Source organism: Bombus bifarius, unplaced genomic scaffold, assembly GCF_011952205.1.
Source record: "Bombus bifarius isolate JDL3187 unplaced genomic scaffold, Bbif_JDL3187 scf7180000007990, whole genome shotgun sequence".
NCBI classification, from domain to species: domain Eukaryota; kingdom Metazoa; phylum Arthropoda; class Insecta; order Hymenoptera; family Apidae; genus Bombus; species Bombus bifarius.
In genome coordinates this window covers 1,911,006-1,938,493 of record NW_022884371.1, presented here as the reverse complement: position 1 = coordinate 1,938,493, position 27,488 = coordinate 1,911,006, and the positions used below count along the sequence as shown (strand labels likewise).

The 27,488-nt window shown below is 39.5% G+C and overlaps 1 protein-coding gene across 12 annotated transcripts in view; it reads right to left on the bottom strand.

The window, feature by feature from the left end:
* LOC117205357 (TLD domain-containing protein 2) overlaps window positions 1-27,488 on the bottom strand; it is a 303,743-nt gene that overhangs the window by 117,592 nt on the left and 158,663 nt on the right. For 3 of the 12 annotated variants that reach the window (XM_033443676.1, XM_033443674.1, XM_033443678.1), the window contains exon 1: window positions 24,281-25,831. The exons of 4 other annotated variants lie outside the window; for them this stretch is intronic. In XM_033443676.1, the coding sequence (XP_033299567.1) occupies window positions 24,281-24,867 (587 nt within the window). In that variant the 5' untranslated portion in view covers window positions 24,868-25,831. Of the gene's footprint in view, window positions 1-24,280; window positions 26,399-27,488 lie in introns of those variants that run through there. 5 more of the 12 variants (XM_033443679.1, XM_033443680.1, XM_033443673.1 and 2 more) reach the window with 4 other exon arrangements.

The following is a 27,488-nucleotide window of genomic DNA, read 5'->3' as shown; positions in this document are numbered from 1 at the left end:
AAAAATGAAATAAAGCAGAGAGAAGATGTGGTGGAGAAAATCGCATGTTGACGATTCTTACAATTTTTTGCCAGCGTCGGACGTATCAATAGTTACTTGCAATACGTACTTATCCATAGTACTGATGATGTATCAGGATGCGAGCTCCTTTTTACGACAGCAGATCGAGAAGCGTACGAGGAAGAAAGTCTAGTTGGATCGTTGCCTAAGGAAGTTACAATAATGATACTCAAGTGTTATTATGTTCTTATTAGGATGATTAGATCGGATCCTTGAGAATCGGTATGCGAGACAACTAACTGCAGCGTTCTAGATTTAGAAGAATCTGATTTACAAAGGATATGGAACGATGATACAAATTCTTTCTGAAACACGATAACCAAACGATTCGAATAAACAAACGATGTATTGGTAAAGAGCTCGGTTAACGACTGGCCCTTTATTCTTCCAATACGAGGCTACTCGTTAATCGAGCTCTTTGCTAACAGCGAGAGATGCAACATTTTGGCGCGAAAAGTGACAAACGCGCGGAAGAGGACACGTTATCGACCGTTTAATTCACCATACCGTTCTATTTATTTTATTGCATGTTACGATATTGCTGCGATATTTTCTAGGCGACAAGAGTATCGTGTTCCGAATTTTTCCGGCGATCAATGTCACCGACATCGAAGGACGATCCCGATTGGTAACGTCGCTGCTGTTCTGGTATTCATCGCGCGGATCCGCGTCGACTCTGGAATTTCAATGTTGCCCGTTATACAATCGATGCGCCACTGCCCTTATCGATCTGTAACGCCATCCACGGATAAACAATACCGATCGATCGGCTTATTAGGTGGCTCATTTCCGGCGAACGTCCTTTCGTTTCCTCTCGACCCTGTGGCTGACTAACGAGCTCGTCCAATCGTGGCCTTCGATCAAACTCCACGATTAATCACCCCATTAAATATTACTTCGAGCCCAAAATCGGCTATACAAAATGTTTAATCGGCCGTTTGTTCGACGAATCTGCGGCACGAGCTCTACGCGCTCGCGTTTTACGTACAACATAGCAGGGAAATATGAAAACATGAAACGAAAATGTTACGGTCACGAGTTGCAAATTATTCTCGTCGAATCTGTCATGAAATTCGCGTTTAAATTAGTTTACGGACCTGCAGATAAATTTCTGGAGCGAGAGATTCGTTCAAAGGACGGTCGTATCTCTGAAAAACAGTTCATTAACGAACCTATCGATTTATAGCGTTTTAATTCAAATTTGAACGCGCTTCCTCTCTCTCTCTCTCTTTGTTAGCAATTTGCCTATAGTTAACGCAAACGTTCTGTCTTCTCTCTGCACGTTTGTTATATTTTCGCGAAACTTTCTTTTCACTCGAGACAGAAAGAGAAGATAGAACGAAATAGCTTCGATAAGAGGACTACGGGCAAAAGCAGCATTTCATTTGCGATTCAATTTATTTGCATTCTTCAATCGCACGTTCTTAAGCACCGCGGTCATAAATCGAAGTTCCAAAGATTTGTTGAATATAATTTTCTCCGTTGTTTCTTCCATCTAGATTTTACGATTTTTTAATTCCCCTGTTTACTGGCAAAGTAACAGAGAAGCGAAGGAAAACGTGCTTGTTATATGTTTCTTCTCTCATCTGTATATCTTTTATTTCCTTCTTTTTCCTTTTTCTCGTCGGAGTACCGTTGCGGAGAGGAAACAAAGGTGTATTGAGACGAGTGAAGGAAAAAGGAAAATTGAAAGAACGACAAGAGAATGAGAGTGCATTATCCGATAAACAATGGGCTAATTATCGAATAACTGGCTGCTTCGATCCAATTACCGTCATTATCATTCCTGTGCGTGGCAAACGCGTTCTCCGTGTCTTCTTCGGCGAATATTTCAACTCGCTCGACGTAAATTACTTGGCACCGGCTCGCGTCAGTGTCTACGAAGTACCATACTTTATTTCAATTTTAACGAAATTTTCCGGGTTATTCCTGGCTAACAGATGCATAGACGAGAAATAAAAGTCCATTAAAAAGGGGAATCTTTTATGATTATACTTACTCGAACCATTAAGTACCAACGTTGCAGTAACGCTGCGATTTATTTGCAGTTTCTTTTCTGTCAGTTCACGTTATCGTATTTGTTTTTAGATATCGCTACGGTTTTTCAATAACTAAGAAAAATTTGTTATACGTAGTTTACAGAATTTATCTCGTTCCAAATAATACACAGAAATTAATGGAAAGGCAGCGGAATATTTTTCTTTTTGATTGTTAATTCAATTGGACGAGAAACCGGAGCGAAAGGTAATTTTCTGAAAATTCCGACAAAGCAACGTACTTAGGCGGATGTTTTCTCCCGACGTCTCTTTGCCTTCTTTCTCGCTCGTCTGATTGCACGTTCATTAAACCTTGCCAACGCTCTCGATGCCGCACTGAACGAACATTCTTGGCAGGTCAGGACGATGCCAGAAACAGTCAAACGTCTTCTACGGTAATCGGCGATTAAGTCCCGCAGCGAAATTTATCGGCACTCTTGAGATTCAACTAACTACACCGAATACGTCCTTCGACGACAGGAATTCTCTTAAAGCATGCAGTTTTACGCAGGAAAAAAAAAGAAAGAAAAGGAGAAAAGAGATCCATTTGATTTGACGAGAATCGTAAAGTGCCGAATTTATTGATTCTTTGATAGGACTGTTGGAATTTAGTACGTGGTACTTGTGTTGGATCGTAAAATTAACTGGATCAGGGGTATAATTATGGAAAGTAGAAATGAAATACGAGCACGAAGCAATAACTGAAAATACTCGAAGATTTTCAGCTTGTACCGTATAATAAGGACGTGGAAGATTGGGTTAATAACGCGTATGCTGTGGTTATTTATGCTAGTTCGTATTTCTATGAATATTATTAAAAATCCAGTAATTTGTTTCATAAGAAAATTCCAGGCGGGAAAATGCGAAGACAGCAGGAGAAAGATACGATAACAATAATTTTGTTGATTTTCTAATTTTTATATTATCCAGCGATTAAACGGCTGCACTTTAATATAACGTAGCTAAAAAAAAAAAAAGAGAATAATCCATCTTGTTCAAGGATATAAGTCTTTTACCAAGCGAAGCTAAAGTTTCGTGAAGTTTCGTGATAAAGCTAACGACCCATATAATACCTAGAATATTGCATCTGAGAAATACGGCGAAAAATTGGCAAACAAATTTCATCCAGGACACATCGAAAATTAAACTAAATTGCATCTAACATTTACTCAAATAGCGGCCAAAATTTACCGATAACTCGTACCTAAAATTTATCTAAATTGCATCGAATATGCATGTAAAATCTACATAAACCGCACTTGGAGTACACCTAAAGTAACCTAAATTGCAGCAGAAGTTCACTCGAATACGCTGTAAAGGCACCAAAGAAGCAACCAAGGTGCACCTCTGCGATGTTTCGAAACGCCTTGCAAATATACAACCTGTTCAATCGGCAGGCAAACGCGTAGCTCTTTTAAATGGTTCATTCATCCAGTTGGAGACAACTGGTCTCTTTCAAAGTTACCGGCTCAATTGCTGTTTGGCCGACAATCCGCTAATTACGAGCGTGCCTCTTCGTTAAACACCGTCCTTGACATCGATGTCGTACGATTATATTCGATAGTCCGCAGAGCAAGTCGGCGACGCAAAAACTTGTACAAGTGCGTTCCACGAACCATTCGAAGGTTGAAACCTATCACGAAAAAGTTCGAACTAAATCGAACAAAAGCAAAGTCGAAGAACGAAAAGCGATCCGCGTTCGAAACCTCTGCGACGCTTTTTTTCGCGAGTTACTTACGAAACGCTTCCTTAACGCTCCTGTGTTAAAAATAGTACGTTTGTTTACGAGCTATAAACTCGACTAGCTCAGCTTTTCAATTCGTTGGTAGGACACGATCTTTCGTAGACAGAATCCTCTTGAGCGTTCGATACACGCTAACGATAAGAGCTAAATGTTACAACTCGATTAAGGTCGAATACGAAATTTAAGACACGTTTAAGCGGAGTCTTGTACACGATGCGTTCAAAAACTTTTGCGACTAGTTTCATTAAGAATACAGCTTTTCAGGAGAATGAAATTCTCTTATCTACCGTTCAACGTATTGAATTTGCAACTAAGTGATTGCGGATTATGTCATTAGGCGGTAATGATAAAATCTGCAATCACATAGTTGCCAATCCAATACATCCCTTTCCTCTTGATGCAAATTTCAGATCGCTCGTGCAACCGGTCGAAAGGCGTGTGCGTGGTCCTCTTTTGAAACTGTATTTCACAAATAGCCGTCACGTGCTTCCGAACTGTTTCTACATCGTCAAAACGCTGCCCTTTCAACGCCACCTTCGGCTTAGGAAACAGGCCGAAATCAGCACAAGTCAAATCCGGCGAGTAGTAGAGTGGTTGGTTAATCACGACGACCGATTTTCTAGCAAGAAATTGCCAGGCAATCACCGAGAAGTGTGCTGCAGCATTGCCATGCAGGAGAGACGATTTTCGTGATTGCTGCATGTTCCGCCTGATCCTACGAATTCATCTCAAAAGACGATAAAATAGTCGCACGTAAAACGATCCATTCGCGGAGAGTCAGTTCGCTTAAATGAAAAAAATACGATCAACGTTGTTTGCACTTTCGATCTTGTGACCCTCACACGTTCATCGATCTGGCGTCGGCTGTTCGACGCTTGGTAGATGGGTTGCCCGGGACCCACTTATCAAGGGTCGAACAAATGGAACTTCTACGGAGACGGATCTACGTTGAGTAACGTACAGTGGAATTTTCTTTTGTTTAAAAACTGTGTGTTCTTAATAACATTAGTCCATTAATTTTTGCCAACGCACTGTGTATGGTAGAGCTTGTACGATCAAAAGGACACCTGAATCGAAAGTTTTAGTTTCTGTAAGCTTCTACCGTAATTATGTAAATGCAGAACGGTCGAACGAATATTCATGGGCCGGCGCGCTCGAATCCACCGCAAACCTTCGTAATTCGAGGCGTAACGCGAGCAGTCGAACGACAATAGATGGAAGGTGAGTTACTTTTACTTGGTCGGAATTCTGTGCTCTAGCAATGGTTTCCACGTCTATCATTAACTATTCCAACAGTCATAATCCAATAGCTTCGCGTTACCATTTCTAAACTCTCTTGTATCGATGGAAAAAGATGGGAATTTTAAAGATTCTTCTGTATAGAATTCGAAAAATATGACTTATCGTAGGTTTCTCTCGTGATCTTCGCATAAAATAGGAAGATAAAATGTCACGTAATCGTCGTCCGATCGATGCAATCTTAAAATAAGTAAATACAATAAGAATAATGGGGTCAGAAAAATCATAAATCATCCATCCACATGCTACTCACTCATCGCAAGTTATCATTCAAGTATTCATTATCGCGAGTTACGAGATAATTACGAGTCAATTACAAGTACAGACACCTTTTGTCTGGAAATAACCATAACCACTGTTATTTCACGGTGTCGATAAGAGCACGATCGTGTAGAACGTTTGAAACCTAACTCGAGAGGGCTATGTGTCCATGTCAAGGAATCTTTTAGCGAAGTTGCTAGTGCGTTTCACATGTTTTTAATGGTTTAATCATGTCGCAACACACGCGACAGATATTTACACGTACAGGTTTTCCTTTGAGCGACGAAAAGTCGTACACGACTTCCCTTTCCATGGACACGCCTTCTCTTTTACGACTCTGGCACGTACGCAGCCTGAAGGAAGATTAACCTCGAGCAGAGTATCGATGAATAATGCAACTGTTTTACATATTTTCCAGCTTTAAACAACCGTCTGCTGGATTAAATTCAACGCTATCCCCCTCCCCTTTTCCCTAAGTCTTCGTGTCTATTTATTAGTTTTAGGCTCGGTGCGGAGGAAATTTTCGCGCGGGTGTTTCAACAGTTCGTTCGATTATGCAAGTCGGCGTGCAAAATATCTGCAGAATATTTGCAGAGTGAATTGTAGACATAAAGAGGATGAAAAAGATTCGTGTGCAAAAATTTGCGAAATATGTTGCAAATTACGAACGATGGTATCTTGTGTTGGAAATACAGGGTGGTTGGTAACTGGTGGTACAAGCGGAAAGGGGGTGATCCTACGCGAAAAAAGAAGTCAAAAATATAGAATAAAAATTTTTCGTTTGAGGCTTTGCTTTCGAGAAAATCGACTTTGAATTTTCGCTCGGTACGCGTGCACTTTATCACGTTTCGTTATAACGGATCTCACTGTAGATCGTTGTCTCGATGGAAAAATGTAATAAAAAAAATTTGAAAAAAATTTTTATTCTATATTTTCGACTTCTTTTTTCGCGTAGAGTCACCCCTTTTCCGCTTGTACCACCAGTTACCAACCACCCAGTATATTGATATCGATAAATCAATCGACTAAGCTTCTTTTCTCTTGTCTCTCGTACGTGTGTACGTCGTACTTCATACTCGTGTTTACGAGATATTTAATCTTGTATAGAAAATACCATTTAGCATAGCTCGACGTAATGTTACGTAGAATTCTTGGCGTTTCACAGTGCGTTCACCGTAGGACAAAAAACCAAAACGTCAACTTTTACGCTGGCGCTTAAAAATCTCATAGGAATGTGTTCTTGGATATGTATATTAATAGGAATAGAAGTGTTTTCGAAGCAAACAAACGAGCGTTCAATCATGCCTGGATACACCGTTTGCGAACATGCAAATGGCAAATTTCATTCTTCAACTGAGCTAGCGTGTTTTATGGAAGAGGAATTTTGCTTTTATTATTTTCAATAGAGAATGTTATCGAAGTGATTTTTTGTTTCTTTCTTTCCTCGTTTCTGAAGCGAAATCAATAATGTAAATTTTTATAATATAATTATTTAATTAGCTAATATTATCATCTATCAAGTAGTTGGGCCACAATTTTTAAAATCCTTTTTCTGGGTCACCGACGACCTATCGCGAATAAATCTATCTTCAATGTGTACACATTATATATACGTATATACTTGCGCTATATTACATTATATTTACACATATTTACGGTATTATATATTTATAGCAAATTTATCACCTAACTGCATTTTCCTTGACTATTTATAGAGAGAACAATAATACGATCATAATATACTGAAATATGGATAAATCGTGACATCAAAGTTTAAATATATAGGGTGGTGAGTAACTGGTAGTACAAGCGGAAAGGGGGTGATTCTACGCGAAAAAAGAAGTCGAAAATATACAATAACAATTTTTCGTTTGAGGCTTTGTTTTCGAGAAAATCGACTTTGAATTTTCGCTCGGTATGCGTGCACTTTATCACATCTCGTTATAACGGATCTCACTGTAGTTCGTTGTCTCGATGGAAAAATTAAAAAAAAAATTTAAAAAAATGATTATTCTATATTTTCGATATGTATATCTTTTTTGTATATAAATTTTGTATATATGACATGTGTAATTTGATTTTGACAAAAATAACATATTATTATCATAATATAATATTTTAATATATTATTATTATTTTTACAAATAGTAAATAAAAATACGGTTAGATAATAAATTATGATACATAATGAAATTGATCTAAAATAACATACGAAATAAATGACGTCTCTCAGATGTCTTTCTATATTGGAGGGTTAAATATGCAAAAATGCGTATAATATGTAACAATAAAACTATATAATGTTTCTCTTCCATGCTTTATGGTAATTTTCATTTAGTCTTAAAATTGACCGTGAAAATTTTCAAATAATGTCGAAAATTTGTCGAGACACGAAGATCCGTAGCAGATGCAAGATGCTTCGTGATTACGGACAGTAACTGTAATGGAGAAAGGGTTTTTCATACGAGGACTCTGCTATTTGTATCACATTTGGGTGAATTGAATATTTAATATTTAATATTACGAATTTAATATTATTGATGCGTGAATATGTTGTAACTTTGAAGCACCCAGGGATTATCTTTGGTTCTCTTCGTTCCATTTTTGTATGCACTCTACGTTTCTCGAAGGGAATATTGGAATTTTCTATTTTTCTTGAGATTTCTTTTTCGAACTTTGGGCATTCTTGTCCAAAGGAATGGAATATTTCATTTTGCAATTTGTTTCGATTTCGAAGTAGAATCAAAAGTAGTGAGAAATAAAATACTACAGGATATTTCGTTTGAAAATTATCAATATTGAGACTTTGAAACTTTCTTGAAATTCTTTTTAGCATGCCGATTATCCGTTATTCCAATAAAATTTTCACACTTCGTCCCGATCCTTAATGTATAAAAATTGAAAAAAATGAGAAATGAAATTTACGATTCGGATGAAACGACTTCCTTCTCTGTAGATTAGCGTTAAACGCCTATTTCCGTTAAATAAACGATATGGTGTTCGATCTATTAGATACCGAAACGATCGTTGCTAATTTAATATTTCCATACAATGGAGAATCGTCTAATTGCGGCGTTAACACATAATAGAACAATTTTATCTCCCCTCAAGGAACATCGGCTGATGGAACGACTCAAATAGCTGTCTGCCAATTATACGCGAGATTAACATCGATATGGTGCCGGTCGAGTTAAGATAGTCGGTATATGTACGGATTTACGAGCTTTATCAGTAGATCAAACCTTAATTCGAATCTACATCGGTCATACACGAGACGCACGTTACTCTCACTCTTCAACTTCGCAATAAAATTTGAAATAAAATTCGCAATTACTTAAATATAGGCATAAATTCGAAAATTGTTTCTCTATAAAAGGCGAGAAATCAGAATTTGTTTCTCCTGTAATTTTTACGTGAAACTCATTGCACATAATGCGAAGACTATGTGGGAAAACACGATAAATCTATATTTGTTAACTTACTGATTTTTAAATTATTCGCTGGTTGGAATAGAGTATTCTAATGTAACTTACAATTAGTGGAAGTTACATTTTCAAAACAGAAAATAAATCGAAGAAGTTTTGTATAAGATCCAAAGAATAATGTATCTTACCAAAATTAAAATTTTGGAAATATTCAAAAACAGTAATAACGCGTATTTAATCCCTAGACCAAATGAAAACCAGTTTGGATAATTTGGATAATTAAGCTGTAAACTTCGCGAGATAAAACACTATTTTCATCTACGAAGAATGTAAAAGGACAACTCTTTTTGCCAACAACAATTTTCCTCTTTTCTCTAATCTACCAGCTCGAAGCCAGATCTAGGAAAATGCATACATATTCATAGGAACGCTGTTGGATTAAAATTTCTACTCGGCTTATCAGATTTCCACAGAACGATCTATTCACCGGTTGCGCCGATTCGCATCAGATGGCTCAAATTGATTCGAGGAAAATCTAGCGTCGCGATACGTGAGTAGAATATAGGGCAGAACGTCGTTTGCTGTTCTTTGGCATTCTCTCAGTCGTGGCTGCAACTGTCAGGGCTTGGAGGTGGACAGGCGACTCGTTGGCAGACAAGGGAGTCGGTGAGGCAACCGGTGGAACACATCGGTACGGTCTGTTTAATATTCCGCCGTGACTTGAAGCGGAAACGGTATCTTCCGTGCGTTAAACGAAAACGACGCTCGAGGATCGTTCCACGAAAAGAAAGGAAAAATTCGTACGAGTCTATTATACCGATCGAATTTGTACGTTGCGATCTTCTGCTTCAAATAATTGTCAATCGAGAAATCCTTCACTCGAAACATCGAACTGATAACTTCGTTATTATACTGCATATACTATAAACGTATTTCATTATACAATATCTCTTTGTATCATCTCTATTTTTATCTCTTTGTATCATCTGCTTCCCTCGTGTCATAAATGATCTATTGAATTTATCTAACTATATAGCAGTTCAATCCGAAACTAGAATCTTGATGGCTAACGAAGCTGGTCTCGAATAGATAGCAGCCGTGGCTCTAACTTTAATAACCAGCATGTCAAAAAATCGTAACTGTGTAATGGAGCAAAATAGCTTCTTTGTGTTATCCTGCTCTCAGCGTGTCCTCTCCGACGTTACAGGTTATCAATCAAATTAATTATCCATGCGATCGTAAATTCTCGAGTCTCGACTGAAGATCAAGAACTACCTGCAAAACCATAACCTGGTCGTAATTTCTTCTTTGAGAGTTATGCGCATTCTTTGGATCGTTGCGTCCTTAAATTTCGTGCAAACGCATGAAACTGCGCGGTCTAGCGATCAACAACCGCCTCCAACTCTTCAACAAGCATCGTGTCAAAAATCCTGAGTCATACCTAAGTACAGTGGAGAAATAAGAAGCCTGCATCGCCACGAACAGAGCTATCTCGAGCCCACGCTCGAGACTCAAGACACCTCGAGTCCTGGTTCTTTGTTCGGCCAAACCAGCCTCTCCTTCCACGCTCACCTACACAAGCACACAAGTATACGTTCAATCCTTTCTTCTCTCATCCGGTTTGACCAGCGATTCCCGAGCTACAACTTTTATCTTTCCTGCGTGTTTCACCATCTGGAAAGGTGGAAAGAGAGACGAAAGGTGGACGGGGCCGGGCTGCTTATCGTTCGAAACGGCTAATAATCGACTCGGAGAACACAGGGGACGGTAAAAAAATTGGCAAGATCGAGCGCGTGGATCTCGTGCACGGGTGGCGCTCGATCCGCGCGTGAATCAGAGCGTGACGTCTGGATGCAGTCGTTTCACGATCGCAGAACACGCGCTTTTCGCGCCTTCCCTCCTGTCTTCGCCTAAATTACAATCCTTTGGCACTTATAACGCATCGGTGGACGCAGACACGGAATGTCCATTCTCATGTGGGACAAATTGTAATTGCGCTTGTTTCTGTTCTTTCATATATCTTCGCACGCTAATAATTATAGTAGCCAACGATCGTATTAGGTTGTCCGAAAAATGTCTTTCTTTCGTAAACGTGTTTTTTTTACAACGATGCACCTTCACACAAACGTGAAACAAAGTCTGTGAAATGTCGCCGTGTTTATCTCAACAGAACAAAATGGATCGTACGAAATTCGATAAAATAATATGTCGGGTTTACATTAGAATCAGGGTTAGGGGCGTGAAACGAATCTTCGTTTGGGTTACACGTTGTCGTTATGCAATAGAGAAGACATTGACTAGTGCAAATACGATTATTATAGAACCGGACAAGTAACCGTGGTAGTTAGGTACTCGAGAAACTAATGACAATGATCCTAGGTTCAATAACGAATCCGCGGTCGACGGGATGATAGATGAACGTACCCACAAAATCTAAGTCGGACGCGTAATATTCACTGGTCGTAAGGGGTTACTCCTTTTTCATCGATGAGATCGCGAGCGGGAATGATTTTCCCGTGCCGATGATGCCACAGAGGAAAACTATATTGGGGTGTGTCTAAGGACACGAGATCATCGGATTCGTCGAGAAAAGCCTTCGTTCAGAAAGTAAGGGAAATTGGCGTTGCTGCTAATTGGTCAATCTTCATATCGGTGGTTAGAAAAAGATGCTAGCCGCCCTCGAGGGAAAGTTGCTAGTGGGAGACGCCGCTCGTTGAAAAATAGGTCTCCCCTATTTTCCCGTAGTTGGGACAAAGACTGTTTGTCTGTTTGAAGGACTTTAGTTGACTAAATCTTAAGATTTATAACGGGCCCTCGAGCTAGCTGAACATGTACTGCGGAGACGCATCGACAATCTGGCAATCATCTTACTCGAAGAATAGGGTCTGCGTGTGGCGAGCTACGGGACAGAGACCGTTGGAATGTTTACTGTCGAGTGTTACAACTATTTCCTTTTTAAGGAGAGCTATAGAATTATTCCATGCCTTTGTTAGACAAAGCGTTCATCCCGTGACCGCGGCTACGTTCGGCGACTGACTGTCGCCTCGAGCCCAAGCTCATTATCACAACTCTCGAACAATTACAATCGGATTGAATAACTACAATTGTTCAATTACAGCTATAGTAGACTCTAGGTTACAATGTTGCGGGATTATCCAAAATTCCAAAGGCTCCGGTGTTCTTTCATCTCCGACAAATATAAAACAAAAACGTTGTGCGTCTATTATTTCCTCATAAAACGAAAGAAACTTTTTGGACAACCTAATATTTGTCATATGTGTAAATAGGGAAATTTCTTTGACTTATTTTACGAGCCACAAGTGAGATTAAAAGTTCATAGATCCTAATCAGAAGTGTGTCGGCACGGGTCTAGAGGAAGTCGGGTCGGGTTCCTCGAAGTATCTTGTAATTCGAGATTTTCGGGATTCTCGAGAATTTTAAAACTATACAAGTTAGAATATGGGGCGAAAATAATAACGAGATACAACATGAAGCAAGAAAATTTGTCTCGTAAAAATTATTTCGTAATAAAATTTATCGCTTACTTCGTTATTACTTTTGCTACATATTTTAACCTATGTATAACTTTCAAATTCTCGAGAGCCTTGAAAACTCGCGGAAATTTCGACAGTCTCGAATTATGAGATACTTTCAGGAATCCAACCCGATCCCGAGAAAAATTCTCGCACGCCTCCAACTATCAGTCCATGTGCAAGTGTCTATTTGAAAGTTTTAATTACGACATCGGCCGTAGGACCTCTCATTTCGTTTATTTTTCAATTATTTTCAACTTCTTCGCTCTTAACTAAAGTAGCGAGATACGGTAAAAGAAAAGCCTTAATCTTTGATAAAAGTAACTTCCAATTGTATTGTTCTTTTTTCAATCAATGAAGATAGCAATCAAGTAAAATTAATTCTACTAAAGAAAAAGAATGTTAGCTGTATAATAGCATTAGCCTTGAATTACAACTCAAGCGTATTTACAGAGCTTTCGTCTCGCAACAGTCGACGAGCTAATGTCTCGAATGTTAATTCTCACGCGGGACAAATAATTGTAATTGCGCTCGGTTCCTCTTCACATTTACGAAGCGCGAAAGTTAAGCAAGAAAGAAGAAAGGAAGCTTTGGTATTCGTGGTGTGACTTCGTTTGACTACGGTTTGGAATGTTCTGGGGAATTGGTGAGGAATTTTCGAGTGAGATTTATAAGCAGAATGGTAGAGGTGGCGTGGGAAAAACGTTTGGTTGGGAATGGTAACACCGTGGTAATTAACACGTTTGAGTGTGTACGTGATGGGTTTGAACGTGACTTAGATACGTTGGTTCAGCTTGTGTCGTATCGATACAAATAGAAAATAAATTACGAATCTGGAAAAATTCCCTTTGAATTTATAGATAAAGCGGATATTCTGACGTACTTTGAAATAAAATAAATCTAGATAGATTTTATATGAAAATCATATGGTAGCATGTAACACAGGCGATGAAAATTCGATCGGTTGATCGATTCGTTATATGTAATGGTGCTTTATAATACGAAAATTTAGAAATTTTAACTTAGAAGTTGAACGTTCGCGGATTCGATTTTAAAAGATTCCCCGTGGAAAATTGAAATTTCTTGGAGAGAGTAATAACAGAAGTGCATTCTAAAAGATTTAAAGCAGATCTGAATGATTCATTCATTCGAAGATGAAACTGCGAATTGTCCAAGGGTATTTCGAAAAAATTCACGACTTTAAGGAATTTTAAACGGGGGCAACTGTTACGTAAGTTTTTAGGAGATGAAAATGGTAATATCGTACTAACGGTCGGAACACAATTGAGAAAGGTTGGTCGGTGAAGTTATGAAAGTTAGAAGAACGCGGTTTTCTTATTATTTCTATTGTAAATTTAAAACTCTGCAGCGAGCCAAAAAGAAACAGAATACGAGCATAGTTCTTCTCTTTCAAAACGTTGATAGAATGGAGCTCTCGTGCCAGAACATAAATTAATAAGACAAAATCTATTAATCACGATACTTCAGCTCTCACCACTCTACAATTTCTAAACCTTATTCGCCTATCTCGAAAGAGTTACGAGCGTAAGTGATTGCCTGTTGCAACAGAAGATCACGAAACTCGATAAGAGGTATAAAGAAAAATTTTTAAATTGACGTGAGGTCAGTTCAATAATTGAATTGATTGACACCAGTTTTGTTCCATTAACTCGTCTAACAAGATTTCTGATAGAACCGATATTTTCATTTTTATGCTACCTGATCGTCGAACTACGATACAACGAAAATGAAAATTATATTTCGCTGCTGAAACATTGCGGGAAAAAAAGGAAGATTATAATTATAATTATCTGGCAATAACAATATACCAAGAATTTCAATATACGCTTTCAGAAATGGCGCTTTCGCTCTTTTCCACGTAGGAAAAATTATTCTCCACGTTCCAAGGGTCCTAATGAAAATTACATTTCGCCTCCCGGGCGACTAGAAATTACAATTATCTCGCACTAATGCACGAACAATTTCGATATATGTCTCTAAAAATCTCCTTTCTAGCAAAAGTTATTTTTCACCCCTCAAGCTCCACCTCCGCGACATAAAAATACAACAAAATTAAAATTCCGATTATCAACAATTATAATCTCATAATCGATCTAATCCAAATGATACTCTGCCCCAAACACAGAGTATCGAAAGAAAAAGTCCCTCATCGAATTACGCATAAACTAGACAGAACTCTAATCGTTAATTATTCTAATTCTAAATACGGATGATCGAAACAAGAATTGTCTGACTGAGTTACATATAAGCTTCTCGATCAAAATGCACACGTTACATCGAGGCCAGTTATTCGTTCTAATATCAAGGCGAACGCAGAGCCAAGTCGGACGCATACGCGTATGCGTGATAACGTGTTCGAAGAGTAAAGCGAGTTGGACACGCGAGCCGCGTGCGTAACAACGCTTCGCTACTTTCTCGTCTGCGTATCCGCACCAGTGAACGTCACTTTCTCAGACTGGTGCATACACGCCCTTCGCGATTCACGTCACTTTCTCAGGGTAGCCAGCCGGCGTGTTCTTCACGGACGAAGTCGTGCCTTCCTCCAGAGGAGACGTGCACCTGCGTGCAGGTTACTTTTTTTTTTAGGAAACGTACGTATGTGTGCATCATGCACGCCCTCGAGAATAAGCCAAGTTCGTGCATGAATATTTATGTGGACGTTTTGTGGGAACTGTCGTTCATAAACTACTCTACTTGACTGCCTTCGTCTCTTTTGCAGAAAACTTGCGTTTTATGCATCGTGCTGGTCCATCGAGTCTGTGCAGGAATTCCTATTCTACTTACGGATGATTTACTCTCGTAATATGTATTATAAATTTGCCCTACGGATTTTTTCAAGTAGAAACAAACGGTCGTACTCTCAAGGAAATACGAGTACGTTTATTAAATAAAAAATTCATTTCGAAGAATATATATATATGTTTTCGTAATATTGCAATGTAACGCGTATTCGTTCCATTTTCTTTTCTCCGTTTACAAATACAGATAACGATAGAATGAATCTTTGTTACAACCTAATATTATCAGTTCTATTGGAAAAAAGAAAGAAAAGTAGAGAAGGTATTTGTGTTGAAAAAATACCAACTACGTTAATACGAATAATAAATATACTTTTGTAAATGATCTAAATGTAAGGTACATCTGATTGACCTAAAACTTAGACACATTTGTCTACTATCAACCAACATCGTGTATCACGATTGCATAGAAGATTCAAACGGAAACTTCCCACGACAGATCGCCGGATAAGACAATAAAGTCTTTGTTCACGTTGAAGAATCTTCGATTTTTATTACGATGAGTCGTGCATACCACAGGGACATAGAGCTGTTTGCGTTTTGTTATTCAACGAGCGGCCACGGCGGGACGCGAGGAATTGCGCTTTTCTTTTCCTTCGTTAAACTTTTGACGTCACGCGTACGTGCATTTTCGGTTTAACGACGCTGAATCAACCCTCTCCACTGGTTCATTATGATTTTCAATTAATCCTTTCTCGAGAGAAGATTTATGGGCATAGCATGGATTTACAGCCGAGATCGTCTAAGCAATTTTATACAATGATTCAACTTTTATCGCTGGGATTTTATCGCTCGTTGAACACTGTATACTAGGTGTATTAATCGTAACCTTCTGCGTTGGTCTGATATCATGCGCGACAAGTGTAAATATGTAAAACCGAAGCCGCGAAAAATAAACTACGATATTTATTTCATTTCCATGAAATTTTAATTCATGTATTTACTATGAAAGTAAAAACTTCAAGTTGCGTGTATCTTTCGATAAAATCGTTAAGTAAATATATAAGTAATAAGGTAAATAAATAAGTAAATATAGATAATTGTTAAATAAATACCAATAATGAAACAACAAATTAATCTCCTAATACAGAGAAACAATATTTTTTATATAACCTACTTTGCTTGTATGTGTACAAAGTTCCATCGAGATCATCAGCCTCGAATTAGATAATTAGCTTGCTGCAAGTATAAAAATCGCATCTCGCAATAGCAACTTCTAACACAATGACCTCTGAGCATAAATTATATATATGTAAAATTTTGCGTTACTAATTAAGATGCTAATCACACGCCAACGTGTGTAGCACTGCATTAATAATTCCTCGGACAATGCTCCGCGCTGAACTCGGTTGCAACCGATACCAAATACAAGGCTACACCATATCTGACTAATTAACACTCGCTTTCGATGCGTTCGCCGACTTTTACCGTTTCGAAATTTCTCGACGTGCTAACGTATCATTGCGAACCGGCTGACATAACAACATATTTTTAGCGAATACGCGGGAGTTGGCATAAAATTCCACGCGAACAGGGCCCGTAATTTATTTGGATAAAGCCTACTCCGATCAAATTCGATTTCCTGCTTCGCCTTCTTTCAATCGAACATGTTCACGATCTCCTCTAACGATATACAGCATGTTCGGGTTATTCATTTTTATTTGCCCGTTTCGATTGATTTTTATTGTTATACAGTCATTGGTACTGTCTTCTACAAGCGAACAATTTATTGGTCTTTTTCTTCCAATTGGCACATTTGTGAGAAAAATGCTGGATTCCTAAACGTCTGCTGTAGCAACAAATATCGTGAGACATTTATCCAACGACCATCATTTATAAAATATTCGCGAAATATGCAAATGCGTCGTAAACAGATTGCAAACTTTTATTTATAATTATTGGATCGTTAGTTTGTCGCTCGCGTTAGCTTGTTTACAAACCTAAAAATCTCAGTACCAAATACCCATTCTGAGAAATTCACGTTCTACATTATTCTAACACTATTAACACTGTGAAATATTAATAATACGCTACGTCTTGCAGTCAGTATCGTTCTAAGAATAATTTCTACGCTCGTATCCTCTTCCTTTTTAATTAATCGTCCAATCGTCATGAGTGTTTACGATTGTCGTTCCCAATCGATGGGCAGAGTGGAAAATAAGAATGATATAAAGGAACGTACATGCCGGCGATAAAAATAACGGTGGAACAGGTCGCGTTAATAGAGATGAAACGCAAATAAGTTGCGCGCTACATTTGCACCGCACGTATGTTTATACGTGTGCGTGCAAAAGGTGTACAAAGAGTTGCACGAGAACAGATGTTGCGCGTGGTGGCAATTTCGAGTGGCTGTCGAATGCTTGCGCAATTTGCGAGCACCTTATTGGCAGAGGCGAAATGTCGGACTGTATGTCGTTTAATTCGTCGTATTTTCATCGACAATTTCAATTGCCTCGTTTATAACCGCTAACGAGGATCTCAGGTATGCTACTGTTTGCAATTGTTTGACTGTCTTCAGCTGTCGGTAATTTGCATTTAAAATACGTACAATTAAGAGCAACTTACGATACGGCCGACATTAATTGTTTCAATAAAGATTACTCTGTTGTAATAAAACCGGCGTGAAGTATAAAGAAGAAGAAAAAAAGAAACAATAACACGGTGTTTGAGAAAAATTGAGCACTCGAGGACATAGATTAATTCGATCTTAAGAGGCGCCTAATAATTTTGTTACGTCGTATCTTTACACCGATAATTGCTATATCGAATCACTATCAACACAGAAGCTAAAGTAATATAGATAAGTTGAAATCGCGAAACAGTCGCATTAATAATAGTAGATACAGATCAAACTTGTTCATACTAGAAACATCTTTTCCACGCTAATTTCCTCGGCATTACCAAGCATTTCTTTAATGCGGTTTTTTTCTCCATTCCTCGCCAAATCTTACGAAATAAACGAAGCTCTGGCCTGCAAGCAGTAAAAGTAAAACAGAAAGGCGGAAAATTTATTTTCTCTATAACAGAATCAATTTCTGAATGAAAGAAGGGAGGATAAGAATGGAGGAGTTTGAAAGGTAGGTTGTACGAGCAAACACGTTACAACAACGCAAACTCTATTGGATGTCGGGAATAAGGCACACCGGAAGCGATTCTTCGAAACTGGCAACGAAACTTTTCCTGAACACGTTCCTGGCCGTTCGAGGAAAACACGCGTTTTAAAGTCGACTCGCGCGGTTGTTTCGCTCGTATTCCACGGCCATTCTTTCTTTTCTTCCGTACGGAAGCACGATCGAAGAGCAAAAAACAATTTCAACCTCTTTCGAACTCTTTTTCCCCTTTCTCATTTCTTTATTTCTCTGTTAAAGCACGCTTCAACCAATTAGGATCGTTTTTTCTCTTTGTGTTTATTCTTCTTTCCGCGTTGCAAACAGAATATATTCTTCTACTTGTTGCAAAAGGTTTTACGTTTTGCAATGAAACGTCTCGTTCCATGATTAATTAATTGGAGAAAAGATGTTAGCTCGTTACTTTGGATTTGAAAACTTCCGCCTGTCCTCGAGGAAAATTTCAGCATCCCAGTGTTCCACGCGAAATCGAAACGTTCGCGCAACATCGTGCGAATCGCCGTGAGAAACATCGAAAGAGTAGTTTGATATCTAGCAAACGCGGTAAATAAAGGCTTGGATAGGAAAAAGAAAGAGCAAAGAATAATAACACAGGCAGCTATTTTAAGACGTTCGACCGGTTTTCAGGAGCAACCAGTGATCCTGATAAATTCCTCGTGCATTTTTTTGCCAGCGACCAAATCGATCCAACTTTCCAATTTGTTCATTATTCTAATCCTTTGCAACGGAAAGCAGCGTTTGTTTGCAAAATGTCTCATTGAAAATTCCTCTTTCTACGAAATTTATTTTTTAAAGATCAAAAGAGAAATTTAAATTTCTCCCACGCTAGAAAAACATCGTAGGTATTACAATATTTGCGTTGTTATGCTCTGTGTTTTAAGCAAATGTACAAAGAACGGAGAAATGTGTGTACATATAACGTTATGCTAGAGAAAATTTTCTAGATATTAAAAATGCAAGTATTAAAGGAGATGCGACATCGCGAACGATACGATAGCTTTGAAAATAAATATGTCGAGCTACAGACAGATAAGTTTAAATATGTTTAACCATCAGTTGAAAAGTGTGCTTATCGCGAAGTTAAACAAATATCAGAAGTCTGAATTTGTTTTTATATGAATACGTTATTACTACTGAAGTTCTCATAAAAATATATAATTAATCCCGGTAAATTTATTTATCGCAAGCAGCCATAAAGAGCCATAAATTCCAATGTAAATTTCGAACAATAACGTTTGCAACAATTTACGCATTTTACATTCCACGATATTAAAAAATCATATTTGTAACAATTTATGTATCTGTCGTCTTATAACTTTCCACTGAAACATTTTTTCCTATCTTCCGTACTCCTCAAGATGTTCAATCCGATCCATTTAAACCAAATACGCTGACGGTAATTCGTAGCAATTTATCGAACAAAGAGAAGCGGCTCCAGAAGATGTCCGTAAAATTTGATTCAGCGGAGAAGAATTTTTCCTCTTACGGTTTTTAGGATCCGAGTAAGAAACGAGAAGGATGGATATTCTATTTGGAGCGTACAGAGCTCGTGGGATATAACGTCGAAACCGGCGGCTCTGCCGTGAATCAGCTGGCACGAAACTATCAAAAATTAACGGCTGCGGATCAATCGAATGGAACGGGGAAAAGATGCAGCCAGGGGAAAGCCGACACGGTTGGATTACCGATGTCGAAACGAGCTGCCAATTTTTCAAGGAGGGAAACAGTGCGAATGTGTTACGGGATCGACCTAATTTCCTCGGTGAATTTTCCTCGTCAGCGGAAAAAAACAGCAGAGCCTGGTCAGCTAACCGAACATTTCCTTCCCTTTTTTCATTTTCTTCTTTTCCCGCAAACAATACGCCCTCTCGGAATAAAAACTGCAAATTTCCTCAATTGCCATGTCTAACAATGTTCCTGGCGCCTCGTGATCGTGCGAAGCAAGGGAATTATCGTCGAATGTGTTCAGAATGCAATTTCGTCTTGTCCAATCGATTTTTAGTTCCTATTAACCTCGACTACAGGTATTACGGGAATGATTGTACGTACAGCAAATTTCATTCATATACACGGTGTTCCTGTTATTGTTCTTTGCCATTATGTAACATTGTAAATGGATGAATTCATTAAACCCTGTTCTCTTCCAATTTTCTTCCACTTTTCTTAGAAACCTACCGCTCATGAGAAAGACATTGGGAATTAAAAATGTGAACACGCTGTATAAATCCGCTAATCGCACTTAAGCCTACTCGAATACAAGCCAACTTAGTCGTACATAACTATACTCGAACTAAATTTAAGCGGATTTAACTACACGTATTCCGAATCTAATCAGACCTGTCCCTATGCACCCAAATCAAATTATAGCGTTCGAGCGTAGTATCATTAGTATACTATATATAAACGTTAGTATACGATCTTCCATATTTAAACATAGATATAACGTGTAATTAATATTCCGTAAAATACGTGCCAAATCGCACGTCATCGGCAAGAAACATCGACGTCCAGCATATTTTCTACTTACAAGGAGATGGCAAGAACTGGGAAATCTCGAGTGAACTAGCTGTACGTGTGTACGATGCTTTAGGCTGACGGTGTAACAGCCCCAAAAAGATTTCACTGTGCAACCGTTTGTTTCTGAGAAATTAATACATTTTTTCATATCTTTATATTAGGTTGTCCGGAAAGTACCTTTCTTTCGCACACGTGTTTTTTACAACAGTGCAGCTTCATACAAACGTGAAACCAAGTTTGCGAAACGTCGCGGTGTTTATCTCAACAGAACAAAATGGATCGTACACAATTCGACAAAATAATATAAAACAAAAAACGTTGTGCGTCTATTATTTCCTCATAGAACGAAAGAAACATTTCGGACAACCTAATCGATTCTTTTAATATTGATATTACGCTCGGTTGAATATCAAATTTTTACAATTTACCTTGATCAATTTTTCATTATTTTTATTTATCACGGCACCGCTGCGAAGTCTTACGATTCTACGGATGGAAATTGTAAGAGGAACGTTTTAGAACGTGAGAAATTGCTGCACCAAGAAAACAAAGGGCTGTGCGTTCAAATCCTTCTGGGATAGTTTTACCATCAGCCTAATGCGCATACAGCTATCTTATTCGAAATTTCGCAGCTCTTGCCTTGTCAAATCAAAATCTCGCCATATCAAAACCTTGAAGTATGAGGAAACAACGATCCGGTCGTATAACGTTTAATGAGAGTCGTAAAATAAATAAAAAATAACGCAATGACGTAATTAGAGGAAGCGCGAAATGAGAAGATACACTCTCAATTTTTTCTCCATTGATTGGAGAATAAATAATGGCAAAAATAATGGTTTCTTGCTTCTGGATATTTCTTTGAAAAAGTTTACGCTAAAGGTGCCAGGCAATGCGATTAGGGCAGATCGATTGCACCATGCTTTCTCGAGGTATGTTTAATTAACAAACTGTTGGGGATAATTATGCCGATGCTCGGAACGGCAATAAAATTAGTGTTTAGTTAGCAATAAAAAGACTGAGTAATCACGCGGCGAAGGTTACGTTTTTTGTTACGGCAATTAAGCGATCAAAACATCAGTGTCGAATGATATCCGTAATCGTTAGTTTGACACGACTGGATTTGATGTCGACAGCCGACACCCAGGAAGCAGCGAATAATTAACAACAACAAGTATCGACGACGAGATTAAAAGATCAACAACAAATCGATAATACTTGTCGTTCCATACGTTGTTTTCGTCTGTCAGAAGTTAAACAGAAAAAGAAAAAAAAACATATTTGACGAACGTTCGAGTGTTCTGTAATGTTGTTTTCACAGATAAAGAAAATAAATTTCGAGATAATTGTACGCAATCACGGATAAAGGAAAAGCAAGAGATCGATATCGAAAGACAATGACGCGCTATTGACAACTCGATCCACGTTTCTCGACGCTTTTCGTCAAGTACAGACGACCGATTGCGTATGATTAAGACGACTCCTACGATAAACGCACATTGAATCACGATGTTTGATTTCCGCGTTTATAGATGCGCGGAGAAATCGTGGGATTACCGGCGAACGCACGGGGAAACTTTAGAAAAATTTCCCGTCTTAGGAAACCCGCGAGATTGGACACCGATACATACAAAGCTGTAAATCGACATTTTGTTCCCGGTTTTCCGTATTCCTCCGTTCCGAACTTCCCATATTATTAAACGAACTAAACGTTTAAGAAGCAACTTATTTTACAAAATTCCATTGTGATCGTGCACCTGATTGTTCTACTGGAAACTTAGCGATAGTTCAATGCTATCGATGATACATCGTGTTTGGGATTGCGAAATGGTTGGAAACGTAATTATTACAATTCCCCTCTCAAGGACGCTGCACTCGCAAGTGTGAAAAACAAGACCGCTGAAAGAGAAGTTAAACACATATTTGCGGTTCGATTTATTTTTATAAAGCAAGATACGTGTATCTTTCTACTACTGTACGAAAAATTCCCATTAACATCGGATAAAATGAACGTCTTATGCATGTTACAAATACGCCGACGTTTCGACATAATATTATTTAATTCGGAACGTACGTAAAAATTTAGGTAAACCGAGTATACCGTGAGATATACGTACGCATACCATTCGCGTGGTTAATTTACAAAATTTCGAATCTACGAATGATGAAAGAATGAACGTCTATGTACCTACATACAGGATCTGTATCGCGGATACGATACGTGTAACCGATTTATTCGCAAGACCGGATGACGTCAGCTTTCGATGCAGAAATATTAACGGTTCTAGAGAAACGCGTGCAAATGTTTTTATCACGAGGCACTTTCCACCCAGGCTACGTAATACAAACAGATCATGCTAGAATTCGGTTGGTAAAAGCGTTGTATACGCTATGAACGAGGTCGTTATCGCGGGCGGTAATGCGACTGTCTGACAAGTGACATGATCACCGGGGCCCGGATTATGGTTTTAACTTCGCGTCGACTTCGCTAAATATTTACACGGTGCACCTGTCTCGCGATTTTTCTCGCAAATCACATTCACTATACTCGCTACTGTAACAGTGCGTACTGATGGTGATATAACACGAATAAACGATAACAAAATCGTGATTGCTAAACGTCTTTCCTCCGCCCCGTAACGTCCATGATAATAATCTGAAAACTGTGACTTTTCCTCGATATGGCAGATGATACGACAGAAGCGTACGATACTACTAAGGAAGATAAATTCTTCGGTAAATTCATGTCAAAATTAATATTATTGACTGTTCATGTTTGTTCAGCGAGGAAAGTATCGTTCTTCCTTTACAGGATTGTGTATCGATCTTTTGACTTTCCCGCGTTTCTAACGAAATATCGTTTATGCGTGTCGAGAAGAGAAGAATCAAAATTCAATTTTCAAATCGCCATACTTTCTCATCCTAATAAATAGCCGATTGTTGAGATTACGGAGATCAGCTTCCGCGAATATCTCACGAGCAACGAATTTGTAGAAGCGTCGTTCCTGGTGTAGAAAACGAACGATGTTATGCGATAGAGAACGTTCACGTGGCAATTTATTCATCTGGTTTCCATGGGAATAAAAGCATTGCGTGTGACGAGCGGGGAACGATACCCCCGCGAAAACCGGTCCCGCTCGAAATTATCGATGCGAACACTACGAAACTTCAGCCGGCCAACCGTACAACGTTTGACGAGAGTCGGTTTTACTTTATGTCTATGTTTTTATCCACGTTGCAACTCGACCGAGCAATTTCGTTTAAGTAAAAGCGATTTACTTGGAGAGGCAACTTTTAAATAGCGCGCCTTACGAAAAGATAAAACGACGCGATCCAATAACAGAGAGAAAGCTAAAGGACAACGATGGCGTGCCGTTATCGATGTCCAAAAATTTCACAAGAAGCATCGATCTTTAAAAGACGCAAAATAGAATAGCAACGGAACGCGAACTGGTAAATACCTGGCGACGGAGTCAGGCACGAATATGTTCCACCAGGAAGGCCTCTTCTGTCTGGCTTGCGTGTAAAGTCCATCGGTGCTTGCGACCTGTGTCGGGACGCCAGCAATCCCTTTCCTCCTTTTGCGATCGAGTTTCGGCGGCCTGGCGAGGATATGCCACGACTTTCTGCGAGCCTTTTTGCCCTCGATGTCCGCCTGTATTCTTCTCTCGTTCTCCAGTAGTTCTTGGTTCTCCTCGAGCAGATCCTGCGACACGTAGAAAACCGAGCACCGTCTGCCACACTCGCTGGCGCGTCTTTTCTCCTTCTGCACTTGTTTCGTATTTTCCTTCTCCTCGACAACGCTACCGCGTCTCGCTCTATGAAACAGACTGTCCCTTCGCGCCTTCAGATCCTCCAGCACGCTGTGCCGTCTGCCTTTATTATCGCGCAAAATAGCGTTCGAGTCCCTTCTGCCAACAGCGCCGATAAGTTTCGCGAATGACGACTCTTTCTCCACTATCGAAGGAATCGAATTGGTCGACGCGTATTTGGCGGCCGAGTGGCCGTTGTTCTGCGGCTCGTTGCTGATGTACATCTTGCTTTCCATGCTACGTATCGATCGAGATCTTCGAAACGCGTATCCACGTTTCCACTGTATTGCCGATATACTAAATCAACAACACCGAAACACCCGCGACCACTATACTAGACGACGAAGACGAGGAAAAACCATCAGGAAACTGTCGCGACGCACTGCACACTTAATCACCCGAGATCCGCTATCATTTTTCCGGTGGTTCGCAAGGGAAATACGGAAGGCATGAGTCGCGTACCGTTAAGGCGCGATCGGCATTATTCCGTCGCCGGTGAAAGCAGCCACGACGGCGTACCGAGTGACCGCCTTTTCACTCCTCGTGAAACGTGCTATCGGCACGAATACGCGCGTATCCAACGAACGCGACCGAACCACGAACCTATATATATATATATATGTATATATCGTATCGACCGGACCTGTCCACAGATACGTGTATACAAACCGGGAACAGCTCAAGCGCGAGATCCACCAACAGATCGTTGACCCAAGAGAATCGTGAGCGCGGAACCAGCCAACGGTGGTCGACCGACTACCTTCCACCTCGCGCGCGTCTTTTGCTCGCACGCATTTGTTTCTCTATTTTCTGGTAAGTCGAGAAGAGAGCTCTGGTTGGAAACTCGTTCGCCGCGTTTCTACGTTTCGGAACGTCAACCGAATCAACCTTTGCCTCGTCCTCGAGCCGTCAAAGGTAGCGCGGTGTGTGACTCGTGTTGTAATAACTTACAACCGAGAGATTGTATTTGGAGCAACTCGGAACGAATTCGATAACGGTTCCTCGCAGTGAACAAAGTGAATCTGTCTGGTTGAACGAGAGAAGAAGAACGAAGAGACGAGTCTGGTTTGCTGCGAAGTCAATTTCCTAGCAGCTTCGAATCGTTTCCACGATTTCAATGCAGGAACTACGACCAAGCTTCGCTGTTGCTAGCGTCTTCTTCTTTGGCCGGTGGAACGCTTTCGGATGAACGACTCGACTTGTTGATAGTGTTCAGCCAAAGCGGTGTTCCTTTTCGTCGTTCGATACGGTGGTAACGACGGGGAATCGAGGCTGGCCCGCTGAGATCGCCGATGTCGGCCACAATCCGCACACTCGTCCTTTCTTGTCGTCGTAACACCGACGTGACGTTGTCGCGATGCCGACACGTATACACACACGGGCCAAAATCGAGATTCGTTTACTACGAGAGAGGGAGAGAACACACGTGACACGCGCGATCTTCAGCAAATTAATACGTTGCTTTGATAAAACAAAATTCGACGACGATATAACAGGATACACAGCGTCTCGTGTTAAGAAGAGAGGGAGAGACGCACAACCGGCGGAAAAACAGGCGACTTTCTCTCGCCTCCTCTTTTTTTCTCGTGTTTCTTTCTTCGCAACTTTATTGTAATGCGTTTCGATTTTGCGCGCATGTGCGCACCTGATCTGCTTACACTCCACGACGATAGCCGGTTTTCGATAAACCGAGATATCGGGCTACACAGTTGACAGTGGTACACACACGCCGAATCGACAGGCCGTCACGAGAATCGAGTATCGCAGCGACTAAGCGAGAACGAAGCCGACTGCTTGTATTTATACACGTCGAGGCACTCGGCCGAGACTGTCTCTTCGGGCGCATCCCCCACCTCCCGTGCCCGAGTACCCAACAAGAAGAAACACGCATCGAAGACACACGACTTTACGCTCTTCGTTAATCGTTTACAAACAATCTTTTTTTTTTTTTCTTCCTTAATTCTCTCGATACTGTCTTACACGCGTCCGAAATAATTGCGGGATTGAAGGAAGGCGGCGATCGTACGAAACGCGTACTCGCAAGATGGAGGACTTTAAGGTCCGCGCGGCACCGTAAATGGGAAACGCTGGAACCGGGGCATGTGTTTCACATTGCAACTATCAGCGTGAGCAAACGAGCAATTCGTAATTTGTCGTAGTAATATTATTACGACGATGATTTGAGAGCGAATTTTAGTGTCTTTTAAACTTGTAACTGATCAATATGTGTCGATATGATCGATTGATTGAAAAATCAATCGAACTTCTTTGTATGTTTCCTTTTCTAAGAATCTAATACGTTCGAAAATATTTCTTTTTTTTTTGTTTGCGCTCGGGGTGAAAAAAATAAATCGCAGATTTCATTTGAACGAAGTTGTTTCGTTATTTGTAAATGTTCCCATCACGTTCTTTTTTTTTTTTTTAAATAGGAAGTATTCAGGAAGAATTCGAAATTTTCATCTTCTTTCTTACGTCAGAGTGAAAAATGTGGATCGTAGATCGATTTTTCAGATCGAGATGAACATTCGTGAAACACGTTGACGACTACAATAATGTCTTACTTGCAGCTTACTAGTAAAGAAAATCGCGATTGAAAATACGTTGAACAACTTGGAATCAATGCAATACAATGTGTTCATGAATATATACATACACATATATAATATGTATGTGTTTCTTGCTCATTTCTGTCTTATATTCATACGATTCGTAGTTTTCAATCGTTTTATTAATTGTTTAAACAAACGTTTAATTGTTCATCGAGTAATATATTATCGAGAAGCCCGTGTAAACGAATCAACAATGCGATAAGTCTTAAGTAAATAAGTAACAACGTGCCTCGATTCAGTATACTTAA